The sequence below is a fragment of the Natator depressus genome, chromosome 4 (assembly GCF_965152275.1).
Source record: "Natator depressus isolate rNatDep1 chromosome 4, rNatDep2.hap1, whole genome shotgun sequence".
Classification (NCBI taxonomy): Eukaryota; Metazoa; Chordata; order Testudines; family Cheloniidae; genus Natator; species Natator depressus.
Window position 1 is genome coordinate 18,521,262 of NC_134237.1, and position 19,380 is coordinate 18,540,641.

Below are 19,380 nucleotides of genomic sequence, written 5' to 3' on the forward strand. Positions count from 1 at the left end.
TTGATTATAGATGACACAGAAGAATCAGATTCCGCCTCACGATTGTTCTTAGCCAATCATGTGATGATGAGTCAGTAATTTTGTAATGTGTACCACCTTCTGTGTCAACACTGATCTGTGGTTGGAAACGGCCCATCAGAGGTGAAGACAGGGTCCGGGACTTGTCCTGCTCTGCATGTGCCGTGGCTCTGCGCGGCTTCCGGAAGCAGCAGCATGTCCCCCCTCTGGTCCTACGGGTTGGGGCAGCCAGGAGGCTCCGCACACTGCCCCTGCCCAAGCGCCGCCCCCACAACTCCCATTGGTCGGGAACCGTGAGCATTCATGGCCCGCCATACAATTTCCATACCCAGATGTGGCCGTCAGGCCACAAGTTTGTCCATCCCTAGTCTAGTGGGGACCATCCAAAGTTCCAGAGTGGCATCCGCATTTTAGGATGCTTATCCAAACTCTAAATATTGAGGAATTTCCCCTCACTGGTTTTCTATGTATTTTTGCTTTACTGACAGTTGGGTTTGCTGCACTTCTGATTGTGAAATATGACAAACTGATGCAACCTACACTAGTCTTCTGCCACCTTTGGGAAGGTATTAAAAGTACATGTATATTCCCAGTCCAAGCATGGGAAATACCTGCTGATATCAATAATACCTCACCTAATGGTAACAAGGCAAAAGAAAACTTTTCAGGGGGTACCTATTGTACGTATGGCAAACCCGAACTCCTTTATCCAAAGGAAATTCAATAAACTTTCCTTTTGGTATTTAATAATTTACAATGACATTTCAAAGAGAATTTCACCAGCCTTCAAAGCTTCAATCCTTTTTGTTTTTAAAGGTTGCCTCTAAATTCTGCCATTCAATTCTAGCTAGTGGTTTATGCCAGCCCTGCCAGAACCAATGTTTTTAAAGCAATTATTTAATAATTTATTTTCAACAGCTACAGTACAAATAATAAGAACATAAGAACGGCCATACTGGGTCAGACTAAAGGTCCATCTAGCCCAGTATCCTGTCTTTGACAGTGGCCAGTGCCAGGTGCCCCAGAAGGAATGAACAGAACAGGTAATCATCAAGCGATCCAACCCCTGTTGCCCATTCCCAGCTTCCGGGAATGAGAAGGTGCCACAGAAAACTAAGCAACCACGTTAAAAAGAAAAAAGGGAAATGATGTATTCCTAACCAAATTTACTACAAGACAACTTGAACAATTAAATTTCCTGTGCACTATGTTGCAACTGTATTCTATCACATAGCAAAAAGCCCGGGAAGAATTTATACAGCACTACCCTTTTGCAGTAACACACTGGCTCTCTGATGATTTGTTGTTTTTTAAGCTCCTCCATAAGCTCTTGCCTCTACTTTTGAAGCATGAGGAAAAAGGGAGAAATCTCAAGTCTTACTGACAAAACCCAAAGTTGATGTTAGATGCATTGAGAATGGGTTCATGTGTAAGTGAGTCTCCATTTCTGCAAATATATTTACAACCACAAAACTTGCACTTAAGTTCCAGACAAAAAACAGAAATGCACACTAGAAACTTAAATACCAAATATGTTTTGACTGGAATTACACCTTTTTATATTAAAGCATTTGGAAATTCTTGGATTTGAATATTTTCTGGCATATAGTTACAATAGGTTAAAGAACATCCTCACCTGTTTGGGTATCTGCCCAAAGTTATTAATGAATCCTATGGTAGCTGTCTCTTTTAATGGGTCATTTATGTTGTATATATCCACTTGCCCCTCATAAAAGAGATGATGGAAGACATTTACAGCTTCTACTGCAGCAGGGCCTTGCTGTTTATAACCAAAGATTAAGTCAATCCATTCATGCAGATGTGCGCTCACAAAATCACATTCCAAAGCCTGTAATTCAAAATGTATGCATTAAACTGAGCAGATAGTCACTGACTGAGTCTATTATCTGACTGTGGTGGATGAAATTACACAAAGTATTTGATATGTTTAAAGGAAAAGCAGTATAATAGCACCTTATTAGCTGCCTCAGCCAATACTGATACCAAGAGCAAATGGAGGACCATTGGTTCTTTAGTCCATCAGCATGCCAGGGTACCTCCCCAAGATGCAATTCAAATAGAAAAGTCACCACAAAGGATGCATTGAGCTCCCTAGACTGGTATTTAAGTCCAAATAAACTTTCTACGTTTTTTTATTATTAAAATGTTTATTACCTCCCGATGAACTCTAATAAATTCCCGAGGATCTCCCTTTGCCCATGGGGGAAGTATCACATCTCCAAGCTTAGTGCCATTCTGTTTGCAACCTACAAAATAAATTGAAGTTTTAAAAGCAAAAAAGACAGTGATGCATCTCAATGCAAGAAAAAACAAAAATCATATCACAGTTACAACGGCACATGCTTTATAAAGTTAGTGATTCAAGAAATTTCTCAGTGTTTTTTACTGTTGTTTCTAATAGCCCCTTAGAAGCCCGAAAGTTGTGTCCTTACTGGAAACATGTTTCTCCATTGGGTATATATTTTTTTATATAGCGTTGTTTGTGAGTGCTTGAACTATTTGTAATTTTTAAAAATATAAAATAAAGACACTTGAAGTTATTTCAGGGAACAGGGTAGACACATAGAATTATATGTTCCTTGCGCATATATATAAAAAGAGAGAATTTCAGTTTCCCATCCTTTAATGCCCCTTTAAAATGTAAGTTTAATAGGTTTTTAGCTATGAGGATTTATTTGATGGTTATCTAACCTTCTAAGAATTTTGAATAACGGTCCAGTTACCTTAATAGTTTTCACTACAGAGAAGCTAAACACAGTCTTTAGCCCTTCCTAATAACGAGGTTTTTAGAACTTTAATTTCATCTTACTATAGCTGTATTTTTTATTTAAATGGTTCTGTGCCACATGGTAGATATTTTGTTAGCTATGATGTCTTTGTAGAATAATGGACACAGCCCATGCAACAGCCTCTTGCAGCCATACCACAACCAGGATCCTTTTTGCATATTTGGCTTGTACTGAATAATGACTGGGTTTTTTAAAAAACAACTTCAGAAAGCTCTACTCCATCCTTTCAAACACACACACGCACAAGTTTTAAAAATACAAAATGAGAAATATCAGAATATGAAGATAAATTTCTCGGATGGAGTGACCTTTCGGATGTTCATTTTAGTAGACTTTCTTTACAGTCACTTTTTGAAAGTTTTACACTTTTTGATAGTTTAAACCTGTCTGGTTTTAAGTAAGGGAGGACTACCAGGTGTCAAATGACTAATTACTGAATTCAGTGCATTTTCAGTGATTTATATGCCAACAGGCTGTATAATAGAGGAAAATAATCCTGAGATGAAATGGTGTAACAGCAAACAGTAAAAAGGCATCCCACTGGTAGAATCACACCGTGATTCATTTTCTCCATATAAGGAAGACTTTTTAAACTACCAGAATATATTCCTATACTGTGTCCTCCGCTGTAAACCTTGAAGGACTGTTTCTTCAACCTTTTTCACATTGAGAAGTACTACAAAAGTCCCACTCTTGAGTTCATGGGATTATGCTTGTAAATACCACTTAATATAAATAAGGCTTGCAGAACTGGACCCTGAATCTTTTATTCACAGAAGTTTCAATTTTGTTGAAAAACAAATTGAAAAGGGATAGAAATGTGAGTTTTAGAATATAAGACAGCCTGTGATAAAGGTTAAGAGGAAACTTTCCCTAAGATCATATGTCTGAATGCATCTGATGAAGTGAGCTGTAGCTCACGAAAGCTTATGCTCAAATAAATTTGTTAGTCTCTAAGGTGCCAAAAGTCCTCCTTTTCTTTTTGCGGATACAGACTAACACGGCTGCTACTCTGAAATATGTCTGAACAGATACAGTAACTGCTATGTTCTTGGATCTGAATGTGTCATTAGAGGTCCTTGGTTCAAGCTTCTAAACTCTTAGGAAATATTCTGCACCAATGATTTTGATTTTTAAAAGATGCGGATGGTTAGTAATTCCTGTTATTGAATTTGCAGCATAGAACTTGAAAAAACTAAAGAGTTAATCTCATAACAAATAATATGACGCTATGGCAACACTAATATTTATCTCACATCAGTTATTTTATCTTTCAGAGATCTGACCTGCCAGTAGTTGAGCAAAATTTCACTGCAGTTGAATAAATAACTAACAGTGGAAACTATCTATCAAGCTTTAAACACATTTCAGCTACTTTCCCTTAAAGAACTTCACTCCTAGAAGTCTAAATATCAAAACTGATAAACACATTATGCAAACCTTAGGTTACGTCTGTCCTTTAAGCACTTCTGGCCTGAGTATTGAAACACTACTTTAAGACTGGTAGATTGATTATATGGCAGAAAAATATAGTAATCAGAAATTCTCCTACCAAAGCAAGATTTGCTGAATGCATGAGTTCTAATAAAAATGCTTCCCTTGGAAATGTAAATTTATCGTTCAATTTAATTTCTAAAATGCAGTTTTATATGAGTTGTTAAAATGAATATTTGGTGTTTGAGAAAACATCTTCATTCATCTAAAAGAAAAAGTCAAGAGTTACAAACGCACTTTCCAGATTTCCCTATATAATTGCACACAAACACACAGCATTGGGAAATACATATTCCCATAATCAAAAGATAATTGAGGCCCAGTTCCAGTAAGCCATCTGCCATTTTCTTACCCTGTTACATAAATCTTTGTTACATACATTTTACTGAACTTGTTTTATGTCTGGACCAGCTTTCACTGTTTTCACATCCATAACATGATACGAGCAGCAGCTTTTGCCTACCTAGATCAAAGTTATTGGAGTTAAGCAGAAACTCCGGGAGGTAAAAGAATTCTGGGATGAGTTCCTTTACATCTGCCATGTTGTGCTTTGATGCTGAATACCAGGCTTCACGCACACTGTGAAACATTCTGTCAGCCAGGTCAAAGTGGCCACCCTGTAGAATGAAATGAGAAGCATCTTTATACCAGAACATTTTTCAGCCCAGCAGACTCAGCCAAGATCTATAACACTGTAAAATAAAACCATTTGGTAATGCTTTATCTTAGTCAAATAAATACAATAATAAAAAAGGAAAAAACCTCTCCTGCAACAAAAGGGTCTAAAACTATGTTTTTTTCTATCGGTTGCTATAATCTTTCTTTGCAATAATGCTAAATATGAAGCATAAAAATATAAATCTACAGGATTTTTTTTGTTTAAAAAAAAAATCTAGCCTTATTCCAAATATTAGTCTTTTTGGTTGAAATGCTGGCCCAAAGAAAATAAATGTTCTTGCCTGATGGTTTCCAGCTAAGAAAATATTTAAAATGTAGCACTGTGAACCCAATTAATTTTCGAGCTCTCAGAAAATTCCAGGCTGTGCTAATGTTTGATTAATTTGACTCTTAATACTACACTGACAAATCAGTTTAACAAATTAGTCATTAAACACTTGAGAAGCAAATAAGGGAAACTAATGCATGAGTTCTTTTAACAATAGATGAAGTAGGATTTGAACTATTTATTGAATAAAAAGCTGTTTTTTCTCTGTTGAGTTTTCGTGCAGCGTACATTTTCAAAACGTTCAGACTTCCATCTGAAGCATCATATACATCTGCCCATGAAATCTCTTTGCTATTCTAAAGAGAGTAACCATCACCAAGAAGAAAACAATGCCGCTACAGCACTTCCTTTCTTCTGCCATGCTCAGTGAGAATCAAGTTACAAGATGATTCACATTTTTACCCATTTTCAAATTTAAACAAGACAGAAACAGAGAAAAATGAAATCTCACACAATTTACCTGTAACCTTAAGAATATCTGTGTAAAGGGCTCCATTCGGACAAGATAAGAGGCCACTATCATGGCAGATGAATAGTGAGTACCATAATGATAAGCTGGAGTTTCCCCTGATAAAGAAAAATTAGAAGTCATAAATGAAGAGGAAATAAAGAGGAAATGTTCATGATAAAATCTGCAGTAAATTAAGAAATTAATAGGTTTAAGAAGTGCTAGACTGTGAGAACAGTAAGACCCTGAACACATTAAAAATTGGTATTTGCAGCTTTCATATTTGCGGAACTAAGACTATTTAAACTTTATGATTTGACATTGAAACCACTTACTTAAACTTTGGCAGTAATCCACTAGTCATAATTCAACAGTCTTTTGCCCAGCAACACTGCACATTAAGCAGTTTTATACTTTGAATAATTGAAACATTCCAAGACAGTTACAATTACTTCTTCTAAAGGAGAATTTTTACTTTTAGTCTGTTCTAAGATGTGGAATTAAAGGCTTAGTGCTCTAATATTTCTCAGAATTGCTGACTACAGATTTTGTAAAGATTTTATTTTATTCATTTGCTGGCAACAACAAGCCATCTGTACAAATGTCTTCACACAATTCTGCTGGATGTTCAAAAATGTAACTCTGCCACCTGCTGGTATTGGACAGTGCAGTAACTTTAGAACAGTGGTCCTCAAACTTCTGGTATTGACCTATTAAAGTTGCAGTTAAACTAAGGGCTGGGGAAAGCCAACAGGTGTGAAGGAGCACAAGGTTTGGACAGATGCATCCCTCAGAGGAGGATTTATTAACAGGGATTCTCTATATCCTAGTAAAGAGGAGAGGATAGAAGCTGATAAAGTACAGGCAGGAGCTGAAGAGAAACAGTCAAAAGAAAGAGTCCCATTCAATTACATTACAGGAAGGCAGACAGCTAAATATTGAAAAAATTGATAAGTGCTTGTATACAAATGCTAGATGTCTAAGTATGAAGACAGGTGAACCTGAGTGCCTGGTATTAAATGAGAATGTCAGTGTAATAGGAATCACAGAAACTTGGCAGAACAATGATAATGAATGGAGAAGGTAATACCAGGGTACAAAATATATAGGAATGACTATATGAAAACAGCCAAATAGAGCAAAAGTCCTAAATGAATCAAGCTGTACCATAGAATCTCTATTGTTAGAAATCCAGGCTTCAATAAGAATATAGCAGTAGGAATATGCTACTGACCACCTGACCAGGATGGTGATGGTGAAATACTCCAGGAGATTAGAAAAGCTACAAAAATAGAAAATTCAATAATAATGGGGGATTTCAACTATCCCCCTATTGGCTGGATATGTGTCACCTCAGGAAGAAATAAAATAAAATTTGTAGACACCATTAATGACAGCTTGTTGTAGCAGCTAGCCATGGAACCCACAAGGAGAGAGGCAATTCTTGATTTAGTCCTAAAGTGGTGCACTGGATCTGGCCCAAGAGATGAATATAGCGGAGCCACTTGGCAAGAGACACCATAATGTAATTAAATTTAACGTTCTGGTGGGTGGGAGAGGGGGATACCAAAGAAGCCCACCACCGTTGCACTGAACTTCAGAAAGGGGAACTATAAAAAAAACGAGGAAGCAAGTGAAATGGAAATTTATAGGAACTGTCACAAGAGTGAAATGCCTGCAAGCTACATGGAAACTTTTTAAAAACACCATAATAGAAGCTCAAATTAAAATTATACCCCAAATAAAAAAAAAAATGTAAGAGGACCAAAAAAGTGCCACTATGGCTAAACAACAGAGTAAAAGAGGCAGTTAGAGGCAAAATGGCATCCTTTAAAAATTGAAAGTCAAATCCTACTGAGGAAAACAGAAAGGAACATGAACTCTGGCAAGTCTAGTGTAAAAGTATAATTAGGCAGGCCAAAAAAGATTTTGAAGAGCAACTAGCAAATGATAAAAAAAAAAAATTTTTTTTGGTTAATTTTTGGAACTACATCAGAAGCAGGAAGTCTGCCAAATCATCAATGGGGCCACCACTGGATGAAGAAGATGGTAAAGGAGCACTCAGGAAAGACAAGGCCATTGTGGAGAAGCTAAATTAATTCTTTGCACTGGTATTCACTGTAGAGGATGTGAGGAAGATTCCCACACCTAAACCATTCTTTTTAGGTGACAAATCTGAGGAACTGTCCCAGATTGTGGGGTCAATAGAGAAGGTTTTGGAACAAACTGAGAATTAAACAAAGATAAGTCACCAAGAGCAGGTGGTATTCACCCAAGAGTTCTGAAAGAACTCAAATATGAAACTGCCAAACTACTAACTGCGATATGAAATCTATTGCTTACATCAGCTCCTGTACTAGACAGCTAATGTAATGCTGATTTTTAAAAAAGTCTCCAGGGATGATCCTGACAATTACAGGCTGGTAAACCTAATTTCAGTAGCAGGAAAATTGGTCAAAACCATAGTAAAGAAGAGAATCATCAGACACATAGGTGAGCACAATATGTTGGGAAAGAGTCAAACGGCTTTAATAAAGGGAAATCATGCCTCACCAATCTATTACAATTCTTTGAGGAGGGTCAACAAAAACATGTGGACAAGGATGATTCAGTGGACAGAATGTACTTGGACTTTCAGAAAGTCTTTGACAAGGTCCCTCACCAAAGGCTCTTAAGCAAAGTAAGCAGTCATGAAGATGAGAGAAAAGGTCCTCTCATGGATCAGTAACTGGTTAAAAAGACAGGAAACAAAGTGTAGGAATAAATAGTCACAATGGAAAGAGGATCTGTTCTGGGACCAGTGCTGTTCAACATATTCATAAATATCTGGAAAAAGGGATAAATAGTGAGGTGGCACAGTTTGCAGACAATGCAAAAATCAACCAAGACAGTTAAGTCCAAAGCTGACTGTGAAGAGTTTTACAAAGGGATCTCATGAAACTGGGTGACTGGGCAATAAAATGGCAGATAAAATTCAATGTTGATAAATGCAAAGTAATGCACACTGGAAAACATAATCCCAACTCTACGTACAAAATGATAGGGGTCTAAATTAGTTGTTACCACTGACGAAAGAGATGTTGGCCTCATCACAGATAGTTGACTATTCAGAAAGAAACAGGATAATAAAACAGTAAATATCATAATGTCACTAGATAAATCCAGGGTACGCCTAAACCTTGAATACTCCTTGCAGTTCTGGTCACCCCATCTCAAAAAATATATTTTAGAATTGGAAAAGGTACAGAAAAGGACAACAAAAACGGTTAGGAGATGGAACAGCTTCCATTAGAGGAGAGATTAAGACGTCTGGGACTGTTCAGCTGGGAAAAGAGACGACTAAGGGGGGGGGGTATGATAGAGGCCTATAAAAGCATGAATGGTGTGGAGAAAACAAATAAGGAAGTGTTATTTATCCTTTCACATAGGCAGCCAGTTTAAAACAAATAAAAGGAAGTACTTCTTTACACAATGCATAGTCAATCTGTGGAACTCATTGCTAGGGGATGTTGTGAAGGCCAAAAGGTTCAAAAAAGTATTAGATAAATTCACGGAGGATAGATCTATCAATTGCTATTAGCCAACATGGTCAGGGATGCAACCCCATGCTCTGGGTGTCTCTAAGCCTCTGACTGCCAGAAACTGGGACTGGATGACAGATGGATCACTGAAAAAATTGCCCTGTTTTGTTAATTCCTTCTGAAGAACCTGGCTCCGCCCACTGCTGGAAGACAATATACTGCGCTACCTAGACCATTGGTCTGACTCAGTATGGCCATTCTTATGTTCTTGAATCAGAAAATTCTTATCTGAAAAAACGGCATAATAGGAAGGGAGTGCAGTATAACAATAATAGTTTAGACACATGCACAGATCATATTTTTAATATTTAAGGGAATTATTCTAAAATTGAGAAAAAATATCAAGTCTAACTCAGTTCTAGGGGGCATTTTGCATACTTTAAAGGAGTAATATAAAGAGACTGATTGCATTTATTATCTTCTTCAGATGAATGAGTACTTAGTAAATACATGCACTGAGAACTGAATGTATAAGCTGTATAAGATCTATCTATGCAAAAAGATTCCTATTTGCCTTGTTTATTTTATTCAGCAGTTCTGAAGCTGTGGTCTGTGAAGAGCTGCCTGGTCATATGACAGTGGTTTTATTTATTTCTAGCTGCTAGATTACATTAAAAACTGCTCAAAATATATTGCTTTTCTAATATTACTTTTTCATGTAAACAGCTAGTTCCACAGGGATGCTATGTGATCACAATCAGGAGGATAGGTGGTCCATGAAATACTCTCTCTATTAACATGTGGTCTGTAGTATGGAAGAGTTTGAAAACTCCTGCTTGCTTTTTTTTTTTTTTGGGCAGCAATTAGGATTTCTTAATGTAGTATTCTGCATATCCTTGATGGACTCAATCATGTCTCTCCTTTTTGCACTGGCACAGGCAGAAATGCCATACAAACCAAGTGACGCATTCATCCCTGTGCTGGTGCTGAGTTTGGTGTTAGCACCAAAGGGGGAGGGTGTACACATTCCCTAGAGCAGGTAAGAACAGCTCTGAGGGCTGCCTTAACTTGGGTCACTGTAACTACCAGGGAAGATGAGCATAGAAATAACCAAGTCTTTAGCAGCCTCCCACACCAGTGACACCTGTGTGGGAAGAGTAGATCTCTAAGCTGGGGTATTCCCCTGTGGGGGCCTCAGAGTTGCTGTGTGGCCACATTTAAAAGGGACACAGGCATAAAGTGGCCACACCACACCCTTTTTTGCCCTCCCACAGTGTCTGGTATGCACATAAGCAAAAGGTGTTTAGGGGGTTCTTGGAGGAAGAAGACAGGCATATTGACTAACTTAAAATGCGCCCATCTCTGCTCTTCAAGATCTGCATGTGTACAATCACTTACCATTAGGATCTTCCCAATCTTTGTATCGCTTTTTGTACTGTGCTAATCTTTCCTCTGTCTGTGCTCCCATTGGTTTGGCCAGGTTTCTGAACGTTTTGGGATTAGTAAGATCCAGTTCCTTTTAAAACAAACAAATACAGATTCTTAAAAGCACTCTGCACTGGCTGATCAAGACGAGCAGCCTTATGAGCTAGATGGTATTTATCGTTTCCTTCTAGAGCCTCATATTGTAAGCAGTAGCAATTATTTAGCTCATCCAGTTAGTTGTGCTTTTCTAAATAATTGTTCAGCCTAATTCAAGAAGATATCTTTACTACATTCTAATAGTGGGTGTGCTTTATGTCTCCCCACTCTCCTCGCAAAAGCTACCCTCAGCAGCAGGTCTTCATCACAGCACCTTATGCCCACCCTTCGGTACAAAACCGACTAGCCAGAGGTATTGCCCAAACTAACATTAATATCACTTTTTCCCTTTTCCAAAACTAGGTTCATCACTTTCATAACGTTGGGGCTAAACTCCCTGAGAGACTTTGCAATGTCTCCCAAACAGGGATGCTTCAGAGGTTCTCCATCTTTTTCTTTCTGAGCGCCTTCCCCACAAATGATATAAAACCTCCAGGGCCCAGCGGGAGAGTAGGAGCTCCGGGTTGGGTGGGGACAGGCCCCTCGGGCATAGGCGTAGTTTGACTTCTATTTTGAAGGGGTGGGGGGCACAGGGCCAGTTGGGTTCAAGCCAGCTCCACACAGCAGGGTCTGGGGAGGGAGCTCCTCCTCTACCCCGACTCACCTCAGCAGGCCACCCAGCCTATCTGGGTTCTGGGCAGTGCAACCAAAAATTATAAGAAAAGGGATGGCGGGGGGCGCTCAGTTCAAAAAGTTTGAAAACAGCTCAGGGTGCGCTGGGGGCGGGGGGGAGGGCGGGGATAGCTAGGAGCTGTGTGCCGGCAGGGGGGTAACTCCAGGTACAGGGAGGGGCTGGCTAGGGGCTCTGTGTGGGCAGGAGGGTAGCTCAGGGTGCAGGGAGAGGGGTACCTAGGGGCTGTGTGCGGGTAGGGGGCTAGCTCAGGGTGCAGGCAGGGGGTAATTAGGGGCTACGTGAGGGCAGGGGGTTGCTCAGGGTGTAGGGAGGGGTGTAGCCAGGGACTGTGTGCGAGTTGGGAGGTAACTCAGGGTGCATGGAGGGGTGTAGCTAGGGGCTGTGTGTGGGCAGGAGGTAGCTCAGGGTGCAGGCAGGGGGTAACTAGGGGCTGTGTAGCCAAGGGCTGTGTCCGAATTGGGGGGGTAGCTCAGAGTGCAGGGAGAGGGGTAACTAGGGGCTGTGTGTGGGTAGGGGGTAGCTCATGGTGCAGGGAGATGGGTAGCTACGGGCTGCGTGCAGGAGGGGGTGGGTAGCTCAGAGTGCAGGCAGGGAGTAGCTAGGGGCTGTGTGCAAGTTGGGGGGTAGCTCATGGTGCAGGGAGGGGGTAGCTATGGGCTGTTTGCTTCAGCCCTGTCGGGGGAGCCAGTGACTGGGGCTTCAGCTGCACGTGGGGTGCTGGGGCTCGGGGTCTGGATTTCAGCTGCAGGGCTTCGCAGACCACTGGCTGAGAACCGCTGCGCTATGTCACAAAAGCCACAGGGAAACAGTTTAGAAAATTATGGCGGAGATTTACAAGAAACAACTTTATGACACAAAGCATCACTGCATTTGTGTCCATGTCAATCACCAGGCCAGCATGCAAAAAAACTTGGGGCTGCAATGAGCTCTTTGTAAACAGTCCTCCTTGTCTGTGCAGAGCTGCATTAACTTCAGTGGGACTCTGCACAGTGGGATTCGGGGTCAAAGCCTGCGTGGAGCTCATTGTAGGAATATGTGTAGTGGCATAAGAAAGTAAACAAATTAAAGATTTGGAAAATGGAATAGGTCCCAGCTCCATTGAGGTAATGTGAACCAACTATAATGTTAGCACACCTTAAAAATAAACATGTACAAATATTAGCATGACATAGATAAGTTTTCATATTTACCGCCGAATCATAGTCTGCAAGGATCCAGGGGAAGACAGGGTACTGCATGAGATCATTATAGGATCTGCCAGCCAGAGTGTTCAAGTGCATCAGGTACTGGAAATTACTGATTTCTCCTCTCTTAAAAAGGATAAATATTAGCATTTTAGTTCATTTTAGAATAATCAAACACTTAAATTGGCAGATCTTCACTGTGGTCAGCTCTCTAACAAGGTAGAAACTACAGCATAAAAGATTTGGGAAAATTCTCTCTCTCTGATATTTACTGCATTGTTTTGTCTCACACTTCTAATGGTGCAAACAGTTTTTGTTTCTTTCAAAATACTGCAAAACAATTTGCTGTGGAGAGGAGTGTTCCGGGGTACTATATTTTTCAACCTACTGAACATGAGCAAATTTTATTCAAATATTTCATTGCATATGACTATAAATTTTGGCTCTTCCTACAATATAAGCACAGTAAAACCCTCATACTTACCTCCCATCTTTGTGTCACAGATTTCTCTCCCACTAGAGTGCTAAGCAAGCCAGACCTAATCGGAATAAGGAAGTGTCAGTGTTTTTCTATTGAGCAGCAATATTGTGGCTGCACTTTGTAACATGGTACAAAACTTAAAGCATTAGAATTTGAATACCTAAATTTTAATCTGTAGAATTATAACAATTACAGTACCAATGATTTGCTACTGCTATACCTTACCAATGTTGTACAATGCCTATCAAATTGACGTCTACATAAATCAGTGCACAAATGTTAGCTGACTTCTGAACAAAGGTAATTAAAACATTTAACTATGCATTTCAGTGCAAGGCCAAATTAACCTTATAAGACCCACATTAAGAACAGCTATTTAATACCTTGTATCAAGTTCTTTTCATGCTGAAATCTATTTAACAGTAAACAAATTAATTTATTAAGAATGTTAATTCACATAATATACATAACTTGTTGGAAAAAAGTGGTGCCAACAGGATTTGTACGTTAAAGGCAATTTGTAAAATCAAAAGTTTTATGTGAATTCCCCTTTTCTTTTTCTCATTAACAACTTCCTGATGATCAGCATTTTTAGACCTAGCATCTCCAATCACTCTTGTTGGTCTGGCTCAAGGCAGTGCAGTTCAGCACGGAAGATGCATAGTTCTCCAGAAGATCCAGAACTTTAAATAACATAAGTCTCTTTATTTAAAGAGACAAGGTGGGTGAGGTAATACCTTTTATTGGACCAACTTCTGTTGGTGAGAGAGACATGCTTTTGAGCTTCCACAGAGCTCTTCTTCAGGTCAGGAAAAGGCCCTCAGAGTGGTCACAGCTAAATACAAGCTGGAACAGATTGTTTAGCACAAGGAGTTAACATGTTGTAAGAGACCATTCAAGGTGAAGTGGACAGTTAACACCTTGACACTCATAGGACAAAAAAAGGGGGTTAGTGGGTTACAGATGGTTGTAATAAGCCATAAATCCCGGGTCTTTATTAAGACCATGATTTTTAGTGTCTAGCAAAATTATGAATTTAAGTTCCCAGGCTTGTCTTTTGAAGGTGTTGTGCAGGTTTCCTCTTAGGACAAGAGCCGATAGGTCAGATATAAAGCGATCACTCTGTGAAAAGTGCTCATCCACTGGTGACAGGGTATTTTTGTCTTTTAACATTTTTCTGTGAGAGTTCATTTGAGAGCGTAGCTATTCTCTGGTTTCACCTACAGCTGTTATTGGGGCACTTAGTGCACTGGATGAGGTACACCACATGTTGGGACAGGGATGTGCAGGGCCCCTGAATATTGAAAGATGTGTTGTTTGTGTGTGTGTGTGTGTGGGGGGGGGCATTGATCATTGTAGCAGTGGAGACATGTCTGCAGGCTTTGCATCTGTTGTTACAGCAGGGACTGGTGCTTCTTTGAGTTGTAGGGAGCTTGCTTCTGATGATGAGCTTGGTGAGATATTACTTCACCCACCTTGCCTATCTAATACCCTTGGACCAACATGCCTACAACAAACACTGAAAACAAGTCTCTTCACTTGACATTCTGAGCAATAGATTTTTAGGACGAGAACCACATACCCTTGTTCTACACTGGTGTTAGGTCTCTGTCCAGACACAGACTCTGAACTGTCAGTTAAAGATGGAACCACAGCCAAAAACCTGTATTAGTTAAAAGAATAAAATTAATTATATTTATGTTCCATGTGTACCTTTTATTTAAGAGAATCCAACCACCAAAACTCAATTCAAGTGGCAACTTGATTCCAAGCAGCCATGTAAATTCTTTCGAAAAAATTAACTACTCGCTCTCACTCTCCCAATCTCCTATCTGCAAACAAAGTTAGACATTTCAATCTCATATTTAACACGTGTAGCAAGTTTAGTCTTTCTGGACATCAATAGCAGACACTAACTTCCTCCCCATAGTCTCAGTTATGTCCAGAGGAATTGTCTCTCTCTACTTTTGATTGGGGTGAACATGATCCAAAACACAGAATTTCCCTTCTTCAAGAAAGCTCAGGAAAGATGACCAGGTGGGGAGTTTTTTCGGCTTTTTTCTTGTTTTCAGGCATTCTGAGAAGGATTCTCATTCTCACCCTTGGTGATGCACCAGTCTATTTGACTCAGGTGAGGTGGCAGGATTCCACCGGACCGTCATAAAAATCAAACCATTTTGGTGGAAAGTTTCAATTTTGATGAAATGGAAAACTCTGATGAAGAAGTGTTTTGTCAAATTTTTCTAACCATCTCTATTGTCTGCACTAGAACAGAGGTTGAGGTAAGATTGGAGTATTTTAGCTAACCACAAACCTTATCTCCAGCACAGATGTGGGTTAAAACTTTTAACCTTGACTCAGCTGGTTGAGGTCTGTAGGTCTACCTTCTGCCTGAAGAAGGACCTAACGTCAACCTCTTTTCTTGCGCAGACAAACCAACATTCTTTTCTTTTTCAGAGAGCAAGATGTCATGGCATGAAAGGGTGGGCTCTCATTTTCTCATCCAACCTTGAGCTGCACTCCTTCAGAAACAGATATAAGATGTCTAGTGGCTTTCATTTGTTCTTCACATCTCACTTTTTGTCTGAAATCCACAAGCGAACTTATTTTAGCGGTACACACAGCCCTCTTCTTCATGTGCCTGGAGAAGCTCTCTGTGCAACAGCAAAATCTCCTTTTCCCATCCCAAAATTTTAATATTTAATTTATAACACGTATCCAGGTCACCAGAGAGTAATCCAAACCCAGGTTTTCCAAATATAAAGACAGTATATTCAGCCAACACTCAGGGACAGGCATGTTAGTCATTACAAGCGTATCTATACTATGTGCATTACATATAAACAATGCAGAAAACTCATCAAATGTTTCTAGGTATTTCTATTGTGCCCTTCCCTGTGCTACATGGGTGTCATATAGAATACAGTATCGACAGACCATGGATTAACTAACTGGTACAGTTTCTCTGCAGTGCCTGTAGTATGGTATTTTCAGAGCCTGATATCTCCTGCAATGAAACTGATTAAACATGTAATGTGGTGTGGTCTGCCTTTTCCTGGCGCTTATGCCCATTCTAATATAGCTATCAAAAATAATTTCAAAATATGTCTGAGACTAAAAAACAGTAATACTACTAATCATGCTCAGTTTTTTTTTTAGAACAGTAATACTACTAGTTTAGATCACTGTAATTTAAGTCATTTTGGAATACCTTTGATAGACTTTATTTCTAACTCCTTTCTGGAAAGCTAGAAGATAGTTCCGTCCATCTCCTGAGAAAACTTCAACAGCAATTGGCTGGAAAAAAAGGACAGAGGAAAAATATGGATATCAAAGGATGTTACAAACAATAGGACTAGTGAATTAGTGTGTCACCTCTTAGAATCAGCTGTTGTAGCTCACAAGTGAAATAAGTTTGGTGACCTCAGTTTAGCCATAGTGAAAGGTTGACAATGACAACACCAACTAACTTAAAAACTGCCCGAATCAGTGCTGTAAGTCTATTTCCAGAACATTAAAATACACTCCGTCCTCTAGTAAAAAGTATATATGCCAACATTTTCAAACTTGGATGCCTAATTTTAGGCAACTCAATCCATATTTTGGACTCCAAATGGCCTCACTTTCAAGTTGCTGAACATCTCCAGAAATAATTATTTTTTTTTTTAAAATGACACTTTCAATAAACAATGCTGGCTAAATTCTCTCCATCCCCATCCAATCCAAACAAAACAAGAGTCACCTGTAATAGGTATCTCCTTTTATGTACTTCCTTGATATCTTCATATGCAAAAATACTGCACGTTCTTTTGAGCTGACTTGGACCTTGCCTTGCTCCTCTTGGTATAATTGGTTCATGCAGACTGTAGGTAACCAGAGGAAGTAAAGTTAAAAATGACCACCAATGTATATCAAAAACTATTTTTCAACTTTTATGGAGTTTGTTAAGCCAGGCAGACCGCAACTATAAATCTTATTATTTTTAAAGTCATCACAGAGGAAAAACTACTATTGTAACTCAGTGAACAAAAGTTTTAAACGATTCTCCAAAGGTTAACTTAATTATATTTATTCTGAACTACAATTTTCTATGATTTAGTGTAAGTAATAAAACCAACAATAATAGAGCAAAAATCATGACATCAGTGCTCTGAAAAAGAAAGAGTTCACGGCTAAACAACACATTATTTATACATAATTCTGTGCATATCAATCTACAGTTGTGAAATCAGGTGCAGTTCACATGACCTTTCTAAGTTTGATATTATAGAGTTTTGTTCTTCAATCTTTCACAAAATTATTTCTTGTCTATTTACTAAACAAGCTAAACTGACTCTATTAATCCACTCACTTTGGAGGCAGTGTCTCAATATCCCGTATTTCCCTGGTAGCTGTCATCGTAAACCCATCGATCACATAGAAGTGTTCTTTACCAAAGAGAAGGAGTCCTTCACTGGTGTCTAGACCTTGAACTCGAGCACAGCGGTACATGTGCTGAATCTGTAATGAAACCCATAGGATTAGCAAAAGCAGTTTAATTTAGCTCAAGTTCAGTCTGTTGCCTTGTTGGAACTTATGGCTTGTTCTCCCAGACAATATTTTCTTATTTGTAAATACAGCAATTCTGTGCTACTTGTTTTATTAATTAAAAATATGATAAAGACACATCAGACAAATGAACTACAAATGGGCTATAATAAAACTGTGTACAATTCAGAACAAATGATATATACACATCAATATACACGAAATCATATACTCCCTTCTTTCTACTGTATTCTGTATCCATAAAAGAATAAAAGCAGGGATTCAATAAAAGGAAAATTTACTAGGATACAAGAGTCTGTTACTAATATTACCTAAAACAGTTGTGTTCCATTTGTTTAAACAATAACCAACAAAATGTAGATTAAAATGGGAGACTATTTTTCTCCATTATCCCACAGAATAAACACCAAACTAAATTATGGTCATCTATCAGAAGAACCAGGAATGAAACAACACAGACACTGACAAAGGATTAATGGAACCACAGCAAGGCACAACAACTGACGTTCTTAAAAGATGTTTTAATCAGAGATTTGGGCAGTGTATACGAAAACTGAAGACTTTTCCAAGCTTAGTTTGATATGCAAATTAATTTTAATTCTACCTTGTCTACAAGCCAAGTAGTACTGGACTATGATCTTCAGTTAAGAGGTATTCTAACTACAACAACAGCGATAATAGGTTACATACGATTGTTAAAGAACTTCAATTATTTTCTGTTTCCCATACACCTTAAGATGAACAACGTAGACTGGATAACAGGTGTACTGAAATAGTGTAGATTGTTTTTTTGCAATACTTCAGGCTAATTATCTTGAAGTTTTTTTCTCTCTCTTTTAAGAAAGTTGTTCAGTCACATAGTGAGCCAGTCCACTTCAACAGTGAGCGAAGCATTCCCATAACTACACAATGAGGACTGGATACAATGCTCATGTGTTAATGGAACCTCCTGCTCCAATTATTTACAATTTTTTTAAACTTAACTATGTTGAACCACCATTTCAGTGAAAAATAAGCAACCTGGAAAGTTCCAGCTTGTACAGTTCAGCCATTTTTGCACTAAATTATGTGTATTTGCAACTGTCTTTACCAAGCAGAAAGGTTTTTTTGTTTTTGTTTTTTTAATTTAATCTAATCTAATTCAGAATTGGATAAACAGATTTTGCTTTAATTTTCTTTACAAAGGAACCTTTGACATAGGAGGAGGAGTTTTTAAAATATATTTGGAACAAAAAGAATCCTGAGAATGGTATTGGTCCTAGATGGCAATGGACAATTATCAATAATAATGCAGAAAAAGTGGAAGTGTTCAGTAAATATTTCTGTTCTGTATTTGGCAAAAAAACATGGAATAGTCTCATCCTATGGTGATGACAACCCTCTTTCCATTCCATTAGTATCTCTGGGGGATGTTAAACAGAAGCTACTAAAATTAGACATTTTAAAATCAGAAAGTCCAGATAACTTGCATCCAAGATTTTTAAAAGAGCTGGCTGAGGAGCTCGCTGGACTGTTAACGTCCATTTTCATTAAGCCCTTGAAGCATGGAACAAGTTCCAGAAGACTGAATGAAAGATAGCTAATGTGCTAATTTTAAAAAAAGGGTAAATGGGATGACCTAGGTAAGTATAGGCCTGTAAGCCTTACATCAATCC

General features: G+C 38.7%; 1 protein-coding gene across 7 annotated transcripts in view; it reads right to left on the reverse strand.

Annotated features, from left to right (window-relative positions):
* The window catches only part of WDFY3 (WD repeat and FYVE domain containing 3), a 288,188-nt gene that overhangs the window by 15,756 nt on the left and 253,052 nt on the right, over nt 1–19,380 (reverse strand). For all 7 annotated transcript variants that reach the window (XM_074950515.1, XM_074950519.1, XM_074950513.1 and 4 more), the window contains 11 exons: nt 17,529–17,677; nt 16,920–17,040; nt 16,389–16,474; nt 14,760–14,840; nt 13,181–13,235; nt 12,703–12,822; nt 10,696–10,813; nt 5,789–5,895; nt 4,786–4,939; nt 2,194–2,285; nt 1,655–1,867 (listed from right to left, as the gene is read on the reverse strand). In XM_074950515.1, the coding sequence (XP_074806616.1) occupies nt 1,655–1,867; nt 2,194–2,285; nt 4,786–4,939; nt 5,789–5,895; nt 10,696–10,813; nt 12,703–12,822; nt 13,181–13,235; nt 14,760–14,840; nt 16,389–16,474; nt 16,920–17,040; nt 17,529–17,677 (1,296 nt within the window). The remainder of the gene's footprint in view (nt 1–1,654; nt 1,868–2,193; nt 2,286–4,785; nt 4,940–5,788; nt 5,896–10,695; nt 10,814–12,702; nt 12,823–13,180; nt 13,236–14,759; nt 14,841–16,388; nt 16,475–16,919; nt 17,041–17,528; nt 17,678–19,380) is intronic.